Raw genomic sequence first — 15,335 nt, 5'->3', positions numbered from 1 at the left:
GGTTCTGTTATCACAGTCATGTAATGCAATTCCACAACAACTGCTGGTAAAGTTCCACAGAACAGGTTTTGTGTTATGGCATTCCTATCTTTCCTTTACATTCAGTCATTCTGATGCATGATATATATATTTCAGCAACAACCTGCAATATATCTGCTGTGGTTTAGTGGTACTTCATGCAGTCTAGTGTGTACAAGGTCGGGGGTTCGAGACTGACAGTGGTGTTTTATTTTGCTGCTGAGCAGAACAAGGGCTCTCACATGCAGGGTGACTAAGGCACTTTTAAGCAGTTGTAAGCGGGTTTGTGCGACGCTTAGCAATACTTAGCTAAGCGCACACTCACACAAACCCGCTAACTACTGCTTCAAAGTACTTACTCCCGCTAACCCCCGCGCTCATTTCTTTGTAAGAAAAGAAATTGGGGAGATAGGACAGTGGTGAAAAAGGGGCACAAAGAGGGAAAGACAGTAGGGAAAACAGCTAGGGATGTGCAGTACGGGTGTAGGGAAGGCCCATAGCTGCCCATTTCTTTAACAGCAACAGCTGTGCATATACTAGTAATTTGGAGGGAAATTTGAAACCTTCCACCCCTGAGAGAGGGGTGAGGACAACGAAGTATGTTGTACTGCCAATTAAATTTCAGTTTGTGTCCAGTGGACATGTGTGCAAAATGGGCAGCTATGTATGGGGCATAATGTTTTTGTGGGAGCAGATTGCCCTTTTTTTTTTTTCTGGTAAGAGTGGAATGTGGGATAGGGGAAGTAGGTATATTTGGGGAGGTAGGTTGGAGAGGTAAACAGACAAGACAAACAAGACGCATACAGAGGTGGAATATGACACATGGGGGTGGGTGAACACCATTGACGGGGAAGGATGTTTGGAATTCGCAAGCCCATGAACCCACAGATGGCAACAGTGGAACTGAGATCCCCACCCATGGGCAGTCACCACTGCACCGTCACAGCCCAGAGGGTGGCTGTGCTGGGGGCTGCGTAGGAGGGGCAGGCTCACACGCGAGTTGCTCCACTCTTGCCTCGAGCTGGCATAGAGGATCAGCGACTGAATGCTCAATCTCCCTACGCACCACAGCCTGGACCGTTCAGAGGGTTATAGGTGGCCCTCCTCTGGCCACGCTTGCACGGGGTGGACGAGCCCCATCCCCTCCAGCACTTCCACCCAAAGGTGGCACAGGGCCAACGGAGGAAGAGGTCCCGGGCTAGGCACCAGACCTGCTGGTGCCAGGTGCCATCGCCATCTGAGGTGGGACAGGTGGGTCCGCTGGGACTGGCCTTCCCATACGTTCTATGTTTAGGAGGATTTAATGACAATATGGATTAGTAATAGCCAACAGCATTCCAAATTAGTTGTAACAGCATGCAGTAGTATTCCCATTAACCCAACACACCAGAGTTCCAACAGTTGAACAGCAAGCATAACACATGCATATATAAAACAACAGTGGACATTCCAACAGCATGCAGGATTGATTGGTGGCAACAAGCCACCAAGATTGTGGTATGTGAACATTGCACATGCATCAAAGTAAATGCAGATATTTATAAACCAATAGGACATATGTCCCAACAAATGTTATGAGATTAGGCATACCCATTGAGGTGTGGAATTGCATTGTTTATGCGCATACAGTAGGGTGTAAAAAGATACCTCCATTAACAACTTATATATACTTGTAGTTTACACTACATTCCTATTAACTGCAGTTATATATCCCCTGCATGTATTATTACACTAGGCAATGTCCGTTAAATTGTGAAATGGGTTTTGCTATTTCTTTATATACCTGACCTGTATCTGACATACAAACTGTCCAGGATACAGATGTTACTGCTTCGTAGTTATATATTTCATTTATATTTATATATCTACATATCTGGATGTGTTCAGGTGACATTATCAGGTATATTTTAACAGCCCACTACATTTCTAGCAGCACACTGACATTTCTAGGGAACACAATAACAAGCTAATCATGTGCCAGATTAACCTGTACACGCCGGCCATGAACCAACAGTTGAGGACTGTATATATGCTTAACAGCTACTGGCACTCCCTTCATCCACTTTATATGGGCCTACCCATGTGTGGGTTGACTGCGCTTAATACAACAGTACTATTTCTATAATGCAAGGGTACAACAACATATCGAAGAAAGTGACACGGACACACTCCAGGAATTATACCTTTATTAATTACATTACACACTTTTCTAGTGGCTCTCTCATTTATTTGATATATCAGTGCACGCAGAAGACTTTTATTCAAGATGTATTATACCTTTATTAATGGATTACAACACCGTTTCACGCTGTCTCACTTATTTTATATAACAGTACATGCAGAGAAGTTATTCAAGACTTATTATACCTTTATTAATGGGTTACAACACTCTTTTTCAGGCTGTCTCACTTCTTTTTTATAACAGAACATGCAGAATAATTACTAACCTACCTGGTAGCACAGCCTATCTGCATAGGCTTCCCGATTCGCAGGACGGACAACCTGCAGCTGTTAAGTAAATGAAGTAATATTGAGACATACCTATCCATAATATAGACTACAATAGCAATTCTTACATACTTCATTCCATGGCTACATACTCAGTAGTGGGGCATTTTCCATTTCACGGGCCTCCTGTATCCACTGGTTCAGTCTGTCCTCCTTGCATCTCTTCAGGTCTGAGTAGTGGTGTCTGACCTGCTCACCAGTCCGAGGGACGCCTGTGGCACTGGTGAGATCATGTGCTAGACGGTTCCAGGATTCCGCTTTGTACTCAGTGCCTTGAAACTGGCCCTACAGGAGTCTTGCATCATGATGGATGAGGAGCCAAGCCATTACTTTCGACTCCTCAATGTTCCACCGTTGAGCTCGAAAACGAGAACCCTCTCCAATACTGGCCATGCTGACTGCAGATGGGAGCTACAACCAGTTATGGCAATTATTCCCGCCTATGGAGCTTAAATATGCCTCATTTCCCGCACTTATTTGTGATTGGCCGGTTTTGAAAAATCTCAGCTAAAAGCAAACCTACTTAGCAATGGGTAAACTTCCATTGATATATATGAGTGTGTTGGAAGTGCATCCATATGAAAAGCTATCATGGCTTAGTACTGTGATTATGGTGCACAGTACCCGGGTTCAAGACCTGTCATTGCTTTTTATTTTGCTACTGGCCAGACTGGCTAGGAGGTGTGGCTGTGTTTAGCCGACTTTGCTCAGCTTTGCGCGGTGCGCAGCTCTGCGCAAACATGTTTTGTTTGCACTAGTTGGCGCGATGCGCAGCTCCATGCAAAGCCATTGCGCTAGTTAAAGCAGTGCTAAGCTGTGAGCAATTATACTTAACTGTGTTTAATACTAGTAAACTTTGCTTAGCAGTGCTTCACATTGCTTAAGATACGTTACTTATGCATTTATCAGTATGCATGACCATTTCACCTTCTTGTATATATATATATATATATATATATATATATATATATATATAAAATATTGTTCACTACTACATAGGCCATTTCAATGCATTTTACTAAAATTTAAAAGGTAAATGTCAGGAATTATTTTTATGCACAGATTTCCTACAGAAAATGGGAAGGGGAGTGGTGGGACTCGAACCGGGAATGCCTCCTGTTTGTGCAAAGGCTCTACCACTACGCTATTGCTATTTGGCTTAATTTGCATACAAGTAGTTTATTATCCTCTTCGATGTCTAAACTGCTAACTGTAGCTAAGCAATGGGCAAACCTGCGCACACACGCGCAAATACGGGCAGCTATATCAGGAATAATAAAACAAAAAAAAAAGTTTTACATTTTATTATATTTGTACAGGGGTTTAGAATGTGGGGGAGTGTAGTGTTGGGGATATACACATTTGAGCGGACTCGCTCATGTCTGGTGACATTTGCAGTTTAGGCAGTTGCAGAGGCGTGGATATTTGGACTGCTCAGCAGTCTGACACGTCCCCTGCACTCATGCACGCTCAGTGTTAGCCTTAGAGTTGAGTCAGCGCGCCCTCATGAATATGCATGATGCGCTGACGTCATACTCTTAGGCTGCAGTTTCCGTGTAAGACTTATTTAGTCTTACACGGAGGATTACTGAATCCCGGCCTACAACTCTAAATTGCTGTCATTATTTACCACTGTAGAGCATAGCTTAATTTCCCAGTTGATCAAGAGCACTGTGTTGTTTTAGTTGCCAACATAGCCTGAATGGGCAGAAGTCCTATTTTCAGCAAAGACCTGAGGAGCATAGGCCATTTACGTTTTTAAACATATACAAATTAGGATGCGTATGTAAGAAATATATTTCTAATAGTATTGCTTGACAGACATTCTGAGAAAACTTATTCCAGCATACATTTTTACAGCAACCTGTTTAGTTTGGATGCCTGGTTATAGGAATGAATGAATGAAACAGCAATTACATCTTGCTTGCAATGCAGAAACAAGCTGTAGGCAATGGATGCGTCCTATCAAGGAATAAATTAATTAATTAATAAAACAATTGTGGTGTACTCAATACTTTGCCATGGATTGAAAATTGTTATATTGTAATGCACTGTAGTTGTAATGGAATATTGATGATGCTGCATGTATTAAACTGTAAAAACATACTTTAGGCTTACTGCAAGAGTCATGCAAGAGCAACAGACATATGCAAATCTTGCTGATGGCTCTTGACAGGAGTAACAAAACAAAGTACACATCAGTAGCCTTCTGTTTTCAGCATGTTGGGCTGCCTAAGATGTTTTTGGTTTTATTGAAAAGTAGCGTGACTGAATGATGTGAAGGAATTTGCATGTTTTAGCCAAGATGCCTTACACTGTAGGTGTTGCTTTGTGTTTCTCTTCTCTGTTTACCTTAACAATGACAATTTAAGCTATTTAAAGCCAATTCTCACGCACAGCGGCCCACCACTTACATCAACCCTGCCATCCTGTTGCAGACCTATCGCAAGATGTTTAACAAGCCCTCAGGCATATGATGTAAGTGTCTGTTAAGAAAGTGCTTTAAAGTGATTTTGTGTGTTTCATTTTGAGTATTGCATTTGGTGTAGTTTGACCAGAGGTTCTGAACACACAGAACCGATGTATAATGTAGAGTGAATTTTAAGTCATCTAATGCTTTGCATTGCAGTTAACATTAAAGAAGCTGCATGGGATATACTCTTGTTTCTAGTTATTTTTTTCAACCTTCTTTTATTTAATAACATCATCCTCCATACAGCTGGTGGGAGAGTTAAGATGGTAGCATGGGAATTGAACAGTTAGGGGACCAATTTAGGTTTATCATCTCCAGGTTCTTGTAGAAGGGAAAGCTGTTTTGCCATCAGTGTGCAGTGACAGTGGTTTGAAACATTCTTTTTTTTTCATTCTTTAATTCTAAGAAGTATCATATCTTCAGTTCAACTGAATGTTTGAAATTGCAGAAGAAAAGTCTGTTGCTTAATATGTGAAGATTTGATGTCATTAAGCTGCCTCATATAAATGGACAGTAGTTAATATTGGGCTGTTACTGCTGCTTAGTTAAATACCTTTTTCACTGCTTTTTGTGTAAGAATGGTCACAAATGCAGCAGGGGCACTGGTTGTTACATATCTCTACTTGTAGGCCTTTGGCTGTTTTCCACACTTTTAGGCAGCAGAGAAAAAGTATATCAGTGTGTGGGAAAGGTTTGTCAGGTTAAAACTAGCATGTTGGATAGACCCACAGGATTATTGTATGTGAGGTACGGTGATACCTTTTCAGGGTCACAGACAGAGTCTGTCATCACTCAAACCTTTGTGTCCTGCTTGTCAGAACATGTGTTGTGAATAAAGCCTTTGCACAGGCAACACCAGACCCATGATTTCCTTTTGTGAGGAATGGTGGAATGGATCTGGCACTTCATAAGTAGCTGTATCACTTCACTGATTGTCATAGTGAGAGATGATGCTTGGTCTCATAGAATATAAAGTGTTGTGTTGAGATCCTGCTCTAAGTAGTGGATAGACACTACTTCAGGGAGAAACAGTAAGGGATTACTTTGAAGGAGATCCAGGATGCAGATTTCCGTCAGTTCACCACATTGTAGGGATGTTGTGTTTGCAGTACATAAATTTGGTTATCCTAAGGAGTGAACCACCAAAGTGAATGTCATTGATTATGCCCCTGTTCAGGGCTGTGATGAGACCGTTTGTCAGTCCTTATACATTCTAGAAACCATAATATCCGCGGTGGTGCAGCGGTAGCATTGTTGCCTCACAGCAAGAGAATTCTCCCGTTCGATTCTCAGCTTGGGTTGGGAGTGCCTTCTGTGTGGAGTCTGCATGTCCTCCCCGCAGTCGAGTGGGCGTTCGAAAGACGTGTTGAATGGGCATGCCTTTGTTAAAGGTTGGGCATCAGGCTGGCAACTCGACACCATAAAACCAACTGCCAATCATTAGCAGACCGGAGTTCCACTGTGGTGACCCCTAACTGGGAAAAGCCGAAAGAAAAACATATTTTAAAAGTGATGCAGTTCTGCTGGAAAGGTCACAGTGCTGAACCATTTATCATAGCCATCTGTGCTCATGATTAAAAGCACTGTGAATGCATATCTTGGAAAGCAGAATAATGTTGCAGGTGGGGGGGTATCAGCATTGTTTATCTTTGTAAGGTGCTTGGAAGCTGTGGAATGCATTTTAAGCTCAAGATATAGAGGTAACATTAGAGGATGTTGTCTCTGGATGTACTGAGCAGATCCTGCACATACCAGAAGGTGTTTATTTTAAAAGATAATGTTTGGAGCCTGATGCCACAACAGCTTGTATATGTGAGTAATGAAGAATTTTAAAGTCAGCGGAGATCAGAAGATAAATAAATGCAGCACTGAATAATACTCTTGTCCCAAGATCTGCATATATGCCATATGTCTACACCTCAAGTTTATACATGTGGCCAATTTTTTTTCTTCTTCTTTTTTTTTTTTTTTGGGTAGGGGTTACACATTCTGCTGCATCATTTCATGATGTGTTCTCTCTTATTACTTAGAAACAAATTTTGTGGGGAAAAAGCATTCTTAAATACAGTGTGTGTGTGTGTGTGTGTGTGTGTGTGTGTGTGTGTCTTTCGGCTTTTCCCGGTTAGGGGTTGCCGCAGCGGAACTCCAGTCCGCTAATGATTGGCAGTAGAGTTTTACGTGCTGGCTTGCCGGGCCTAACGCACAACCTTCAACGAAGGAACACCCATTCACGCATGTCGTCACACAGTAGACGCTCTGAGAATCGAACGGGCAACGTCTAACTGTGAGGCAACAACGCTACCGCAGCACCACCACCGCAGTTACCATTCTTAAATACAGTATGATTCAGAAATTGAAGACATCAGTAGTGGGTTTATAGGAATCATATTATTTGTTCATATGCACTGTATCTTAGACTGCATTTGCTTTGTACTGCAAACATTGAACTGCTTGTACAAAAGCTGTTGGTGTTGTGTATGTATGTGATTACTGTGTTTTGACAGTTTGCTGCTTGTGGTATTGCTTATCTAAGATGGCTTAAGGGTGTACATGTAGAAATGGTAAAAGTTTTGATCTGCTTTTCAACTTTTGAACTTAAACATATTGACTCCAGGGTTTACACAACCATGGAGGAAGGGCAGATTCTGCAGGAATGAAACACTACTCCTACTCACCATTTGCCGGAGAAATCAAAGGAGTCAAACTGTATCTTAAGTAAGGGGGGGGGGTGTTGGAATAAAGTCCCCACATGGGGGGTTTGTAACAAATAAATGTTCATTTATGACTGTAAGAGACTATTGTTTCAGTACTTGGTGTTCAGCTAAAGATATGAATTATGCTAATGGAAGAATCAAATCCAGTACTACAGTATGAAGTAATGTGCTCTGCTGTTTTATATTTTATATATTTGTAATTATTTAAGTAGTGCAGAATAAATCATAGTTGCCTTAAAAGTAACACCACTTTGTTCTTCTAGTAGCACATCTGTATGCGTAACATTTTACGATATTCTTAACTGGCAGAGCCCTACTGCGCCAAAGATGTCTGGCATCCACTTTTCAGTCCTGCTGTTCAAGTACTTGCAGGGATAGTAGACAGATCTTTTTATAAATGTGAATTTAAAAACTGCCTGTAGGAGAGAAATTGACATTTCTGTTTTTGTTGTGAGCCGAAGTCACAAGAAAGCTATGTATATCATTTATGAAATACTTGTATTAAGGTCTTATTTTGCAGTCTTTCAATAAATGTACTTTGTAATGTCATTTTTATGGCTCCCTTCCTCAGTTTTTTGAGCTCTATATTTTTTTAAATCTTGGCTGATATGTTTTTCAGAATGTGATTTATTAGATGATGCAAACAGCACTTCACACTTTCTAGTACAGGCTGTACATTTTCTGTAGACGTGATAACTCAGGCTTCTAAGACACACAGCATTTCTAACGTTGAAGACCGTCTTTGGGTTCTATAACTGTTTTACTCTCCGTACAAGTCTGCATTCGCCATCCTTTTTTGGAAGTTCCCTGTACTTTTGGCATGGATCATGTAGTGAAGATGCACATTGTGAGTTCACTCCAACTTTATTGTCATGCTTCTCTGCCATGTCTGCTAGCTCATTTCGCAACTCACACAGTTTGATCTCAGTCCTTGTTAGTAGTTAAAAGTTCTTGAATTTGAAAGCCTTTACATTTTCTGGTGCATTTTCATGTTCAAAGAATGCAGAAGTCTTTTTGTGGGATGAGTGGAAGTTTCTTCTAAGCACCCTTTGGATGGGAGTGACAGTGTTTTGTCTGAGATTTTACTTAGAAGGTTAACTGAGGCATTCTGTACCTAGAAATAGATTTATGATCTCTTGGGACTTTCAAATGAGAGTTGCAGCAGAAAGTTATAGTTGTGTTCTGCCATAGTCCCTTGATTTTAGGTGTGACCCAAAGCCTGTGAGGGATTGGAACCTAGTTCCCACACTAAGTGTGCATCCCATGATCCAGAAGCCATCATTCTGCAGAGCCAGTCAAGCTTCCTGTCAATGGGGAATTGCCATGCATTGACATCAGACATGCACTGCATATGCTTCTGAATGAGATGTACTGGTGGGACTGTAACTCCTCGTTCATCTTCAGAAGCCCATGAGGAGTCCCACTGCCTCTGTCCAGGATAGAAGAGCAAACAGCCAAATCATTCTTTCCCACCCATCTGACTATTCAGGTGTCAGTGTCTCAGTCCTGAATCCAGATCACTGAGGGTACAGGTGGATTCTGTAGAGCAGGATGGCATATACATGATCCGAATGTATATATCTGTAGTTACTGTGGGTATTTATGCAGGAGGCCAAGCTTTCCTTCACCCTCCCATGTGCAGCGAGGGCTTCTGTTATTATTGTTATTGTTATATTTTGACTACAAAGACATGCCAATTTAAAGGAAAGAAAATCTTTAGGGGGCAAAATCAAACTCTTCCCATTCTCCATGGCAGTATCTCATCAGAATTGGTTTATAAAGAGGTGTGAATTTTGGGCATACAGTGTGCTTGCTCTCTGCAGCCCCAAAAACATGTAGTATATTTGTTATCAATGGTCCTGTTAATGCAGAGGCAAGGTATCTGTCTGACACTAGTAGTCTGTGTTTGAGAATGGACTGTGGTCTCCTGGGAGAAATGCTTGGCAATCTGCTCCTGTATCACTACCGTGACACCTATGTGGATGGTTTAGGTAGCAGTTTATAGATCACCATGAGTCAGCCTCAGCTCTGTAGCACAACAGGCATGCACACATTTCTATCAGTGCTTGGAATGTGGTGTATTGCACACATCAACTACACTCAGACACGCATTACTATCAGTGCTTGGAATGTGATGTACTTCACATGTCCGCTACACGTACACACACGTTACGATCAGTGCTTGGAATGTGGCGTACTTCAAATATCCACTACACGCACACACACATACACACATATTACTATCAGTGCTTGGAATGTGGTGCACTGTACATGTCCACTACACACACACACACACACACACACACATTACTATCAGTGCATGAAATGTGTACTTCACATGTCCGCTGCACGTACACACACATTACTATCAGTGCTTGGAATGTGGCGTACTGCAAATATCCACTACACACACACACACACACACACACACACACACACACTACTATCAGTGCTTGGAATGTGGTGTACTTCACATGTTCACTATACGCATACACACATTACTATCAGTGCTTGGAATGTGGTGTACTTGGCATGTCCACTACATGCACATGCATGCACATTGCTATCTGTGCTTGGAATGGGGTGTATTTCACATGTCCACTACATCCACAGACATTACTGTCAGTGCTTGGAATGTGGTGTACTTTACAGGTCCACTACATGCACACACACATTACGATCAGTGCTTGAGATGTGGTGTGCTTTTATAAGTGTTAATAAAACCTTGGTCCCTTGTAACCTGATAGAAAAGGAAATTATTTTTTTGTTCGCCAGCTGTAGTATGCTACAGGACATTTTAAATACAGATTAGTTGTACTAACTGTGGAAATTATTACATCTATGCAGCTTACAAAGTTGTAGTTGTGGCAGTGCCAATGGCAGAAGTGTGTTATGTAACTTCCTTTTGCCAAATTATTTGTCAGTTCTCTTCATTTTACAAACATTGTGACTGTAGCTGTTGTTATCCACATTATCAAGCAAGTTCAGTATGAATCAAAGCAGTTAAGAAGTTTTTTTAAGTGCTTTGGTGTGTAAAAGCCTTAAGCAAGATGTTCTTCATTCCACATTGCTGCAGTCCTAACTATTGGGTAGTCCGCTGTCCAGTCGGCCCGAATACCAAAGTATATGGCTGACGTCGGTCAGGGCGCATTAGACTGACGTCAGTACGTCAGGGTACTAATGCGCATGACCGACGTCATATCCTCAGTCTTTTTTGCCGCATGGTCCGATGCAGAAGCAGTTTTGCGAGTGCAGGTTGGCGTTCTGAAATTTTCTGAAGTCGGAGTTTCAGACCGAATCAAAGTTGGCTAAGTACCCCGTTGGGGAACATTTTGTTTTTCTTGCCTCAGTATTTAACCGGATGTCAGAAAAAGTGAATAACTGTATTTCTTGTGGGAAATAGATACCTCATAGGGATTACCATACCTTGTGTATACCTTGTTTAGGGCCTGAGCACGACGTTGTTGGATGCCGCTCTTGTGCTAGATTTAACAAACGCACTATTAAGAGAAGGTTAGACTGTGCCAGGTTAGTGTTTGGGAAGCGTTGCAATTATAAAATGCCGTCGGATGCTCCGACGCCCGCTTCGTCCAAAAAGCGCAAGGACAAAACAGCGAAGCCCCCTCCTGATAAGAGGCCTAGGGTGGAACCTGAGTTTGAGAGTTTTGAACAGTGTTCAGAGGCTTCTGAGTCTTCTGCGGAAGACTGGCAGGAGTATCCTCCTTATTCTGATTCTGATGTGGATGATTCCACTCCTACAGCTTCTCCTCCTGAGGATTTCTCATTTTCAGAGACTCTGCATTCCATGAGGGAGCACTTTAAATGGGAAGGCCAAGATTACTCTGATTCCAGGAAAAGGCTTAGGGAATTCTTGTTTTTACCCCAGCATAGGCCCTTAGCTATACCTCCTGTGTTGAATGTGGTGGAAGATGTTTTTGCAGAGGCTTCCCTGAACCCTGATTCTTTGCCTCCTGCTCCTGTTAAACCTGATAGGTACTATAGGGTGCCTGAAGCTCATAAGTATCTTTTAAGAGTCCTAGGGCAGACCCGAAACTGTTTCTCAGGGACCTAAAGGTGTTAAGGCCTCTGTTGTTAAAAACCCTGTTCCCACTGATAAAGAGGCAAGGGCTTTGGATAGATGGGGAAAGAAAGTGTATACTTCTTCCACTTTAGCCATGAGGGCGTTGAATTGTCAGTTTCACATGCTAAAATATCAAAATTATCTCCTTTCACAATTGAAATCTAAGGTGGATGCTTTGGCGGAAGGTATTGAGTGTAAAGAGTTGCTGGATTTAGTTCATGTGTCTGAACAAGTGGGTAAGCATTCTTTGCAATGTGGTTTTGATGCTGTACAGGCCTCCTCGAGGGTGGCTGCCACTAGTTCTGTTCTTCGCAGGCATGCCTGGTTGAGGGATCAGAATTTAGCTGAGCATGTTAAGACAAGGATTTTGGATGCTCCTTTACAGTCTGATGTGTTGTTTGGTTCGCCTGTGGAAGCAGTTTTAAAGAAAATGGAGGACAAAGCTAAGTCTATGCAAACTGTTAAAGATTTTTTGCAGGTGCAGCCACCGAAGTTTAGTAGAAATTGGCCTACTAAGGGATGGACATATCCTGCTTATGATTCCCAGTCTAGGGGTAGGTCTAGACGTGGTAGGGGCAGAGCTCAAGGTTCTTTTAGGCCTAGAACAGGGTGTTCACCTGCTCAGACTTCTGGTGAGGGCAGGGGTCAGTCCTTTCGTAAACAGACCCAATGACCTGCCTTTTCAGCTGCCACTAGATTCTCGTCTGGCAGCTCCTTTGGGAGGAAGACTGTCTCTATTCAAAGAAAATTGGGATTTAATTACTCAAGACAGATGGGTGTTGGATATCATTCACCACGGTTACAGGTTTTATTTCCATACATTGCCCCCTTTCAAAGGCATGCCAGACGTTCCTCCTCCACAAAGGAAAGAGGCTCACAAGCAAATTTCTCTGTTACTCCAAATAGGGGCCATTCAGCCAGTCCCTGTATCAGAAAGGGGCCTAGGATTTTATTCTCGCCTATTCCTAGTACCAAAGAAGGGGAACACGTGGAGACCAATTTTGGATTTATCTATCCTCAACACTTATCTGGACATTCCCAAGTTCAAGATGTTGACGTTACAACAGCTTTTACCTCTGCTGGGCAAAGATCACTGGATGGTAACTTTAGATCTCAAGGAAGCTTACCTTCATGTGCCTATAAGACTAAGTTGCAGGAAGTATCTGCGTTTTCGAGCTGGAAATTCTCATTATCAGTTCTCTGCATTGCCCTTTGGCTTATCTACTGCGCCCAGAGTATTCACAAAGGTTCTGGCTCCAGTGATAGCTTACTTCAGGCTAAAAGGAATTCAAATCTATCCTTACTTGGACGACTGCCTGATTCTGGCTCAAGAAAAGGAAGACCTTCTACAGCATCTGGAATATGTTATAGCAGTGCTAAGATGCCTAGGGTATTCTGTGAACGGAATAAAGTACAGTCTAGTACCCTCTCAAGACATGTGCTTTCTGGGTGTGAGACTGAATACAGCAGCCCAGATGGCCTTTTTAACCCCGGACAAACAAAAGAGTCTATCCCTTTACTTCCATCAACTATCTCATCAGTCCGTGCTGACTGCAAGGACAGTCCTTCAAGCATTAGGGTTCATGGCATCTTGTATTCTGGTGCTTCCCAATGCCAAACTGCATATGAGGAAGCTGCAATGGTATCTCAAAAATGTATGGACACAGCACTGCCAGGATTTGGACACTGTCATTCAAATAATACCTTGCCTTCAAAAGAATTTTGTGGTGGGCTCAGGAATGTCACCTAAACAAGGGACTCTCTGTGACCCGGCCAGAGGCGAGTCAGATTTTAACGACAGATGCCTCGGACATTGCTTGGGAGCTCATCTAAATGGAAAGTGGATACAAGACAAGTGGCCTGCCAGACTACAGCATCTACATATCAACATGAAGGAGATGTTAGCAGTCCAGTTTGCATTAATGGCTTTCAAGGAGTTACTTCTTCCAGGGCAGGTGTTGATTCTAACAGACAACACAGCTGTCATGTGGTACATCAACAAACAAGGGGGAACACATTCTTATCCTCTATGCAGGCAAGCAATGATTTTATGGGAGACTGCGCTCAGCTTGCAACTAACTCTTCAGGCAAGGTTTCTGCCGGAGCACAGAACTCCTTAGCAGATGTGTTAAGCAGACAAATCATGGATCCCCACGAGTGGAAACTGGATCTTCATGTATTTCAGAAATTGACAGTGTCATGGGGAACTCCAGACATAGATCTGTTCGCTTCTCCACTAAACCACCAGCTGCCAAAGTTTTGCACAAAGGGGTTTCATCACACAGCTTGGAAAGTGGATGCTCTTTCTTTCAGTTGGAAAAATCTTCATGTGTATGCCTTTCCACCTCTGCCTCTTCTTCCAAAGGTGCTCTTAAAGGTCAGACAAGACAAGCCAAGGATGATTTTAATAGCTCCAGATTGGCCTCGGCAACACTGGTACCCACTACTAAGGAGTCTGGTAAGGAAGCCTCCATGGCCTTTACCTTTGATTCCACATCTGTTATCTCAGAAGGACGGTCATCTACTCAATGTCAAGCTTCACTCTCTTCATCTAACAGCCTGGCATATTCTGTGTTGAAACACAGCAGGTCTCAACTTCCTCAACAAGTTTTAAATGTGATTATGGAAGCTAGAAGACCTAGTACAAGGAAAGTGTACGCAGAAAAATGGAAGAGATTTTTATTTTGGAGTACAGCAAAGAATTTGGAGATTTCTGAGCCTAATTTGAGTGTGGCTCTTCAATATCTTACTGAGTTATTGGACAAAGGTTTGTCCTTCTCTTCCATTAAGATTCATGCTGCAGCAATTTCAGCTCACTATGATTGTGACCCACCATTATTTTCGCATCCTTTGTTCAAGCAGTTTCTTAGAGGGGCAAAGAATATAAGACCCCCAATGAGCTCCTACTCCTGCTTGGGATCTCAATTTTGTGTTGGAAAAACTTACTCTACAACCTTTTGAGCCTGCGGCTACTGCTGAATTGAAATACTTGTCATGGAAGACTGCTTTTCTGTTGGCTATTACTTCTGCAAGAAGGGTGTCTGAGTTGCAGGCCCTTATGGCAGTAGAGCCCTTTTTGATTTTCCATAAGGATAGGGTATCATTACGTACTAATCCTTCCTTTATGCCTAAGGTAGTTTCTAGTGTGGCTTTAAACCAAACTATTCATTTGCCTACTTTTTATGCAGACCCCCAAAATAAACGGGAAAAGATTTTGCACACTTTAGATGTACACAGGCAATTGTGTTATTATTTAAGCAGGACTAAGGATTTTAGGCAGTCTCAGCAGTTGTTTGTTTCTTTTGCTTTGAGTTCGCAGGGCAAGCCTGTGTCAAAACAAACTATTTCTAGGTGGATTGGGTTTTGCATTGCATTTTGTTATTCCCATCATGGCAAGGAGATTCCAGCTGGGATTAGGCCTCATTCCACTAGGGCTACTGCCACTTCAACAGCATTTCTAAGGGGGGTGGCAACTAAGGATATTTTGGAGGCAGCTACTTGGAGTTCAGTGCATACTTTCTCTAAGCATTATCACCTTCCT

The 15,335-nt window shown here is 42.3% G+C and overlaps 1 protein-coding gene across 3 annotated transcripts in view; it reads left to right on the top strand.

The window, feature by feature from the left end:
* The window catches only part of SLC9A7 (solute carrier family 9 member A7), a 3,436,621-nt gene that overhangs the window by 3,353,995 nt on the left and 67,291 nt on the right, over window positions 1-15,335 (top strand). For 2 of the 3 annotated variants that reach the window (XM_044072072.1, XM_044072071.1), the window contains one exon: window positions 4,899-5,004. The exons of the other annotated variant lie outside the window; for it this stretch is intronic. In XM_044072072.1, coding sequence (XP_043928007.1) covers window positions 4,899-5,004 — 106 coding nt within the window. The remainder of the gene's footprint in view (window positions 1-4,898; window positions 5,005-15,335) is intronic. 3 annotated transcript variants of the gene reach the window in all.

This window comes from Protopterus annectens, chromosome 5.part0, assembly GCF_019279795.1.
Source record: "Protopterus annectens isolate FY-2018-M chromosome 5.part0, PAN1.0, whole genome shotgun sequence".
Lineage (NCBI taxonomy): Eukaryota > Metazoa > Chordata > Ceratodontiformes > Protopteridae > Protopterus > Protopterus annectens.
The sequence above is the reverse complement of the archived record's forward strand: the minus strand, read 5'-3'. Positions and strand labels throughout refer to the sequence as shown.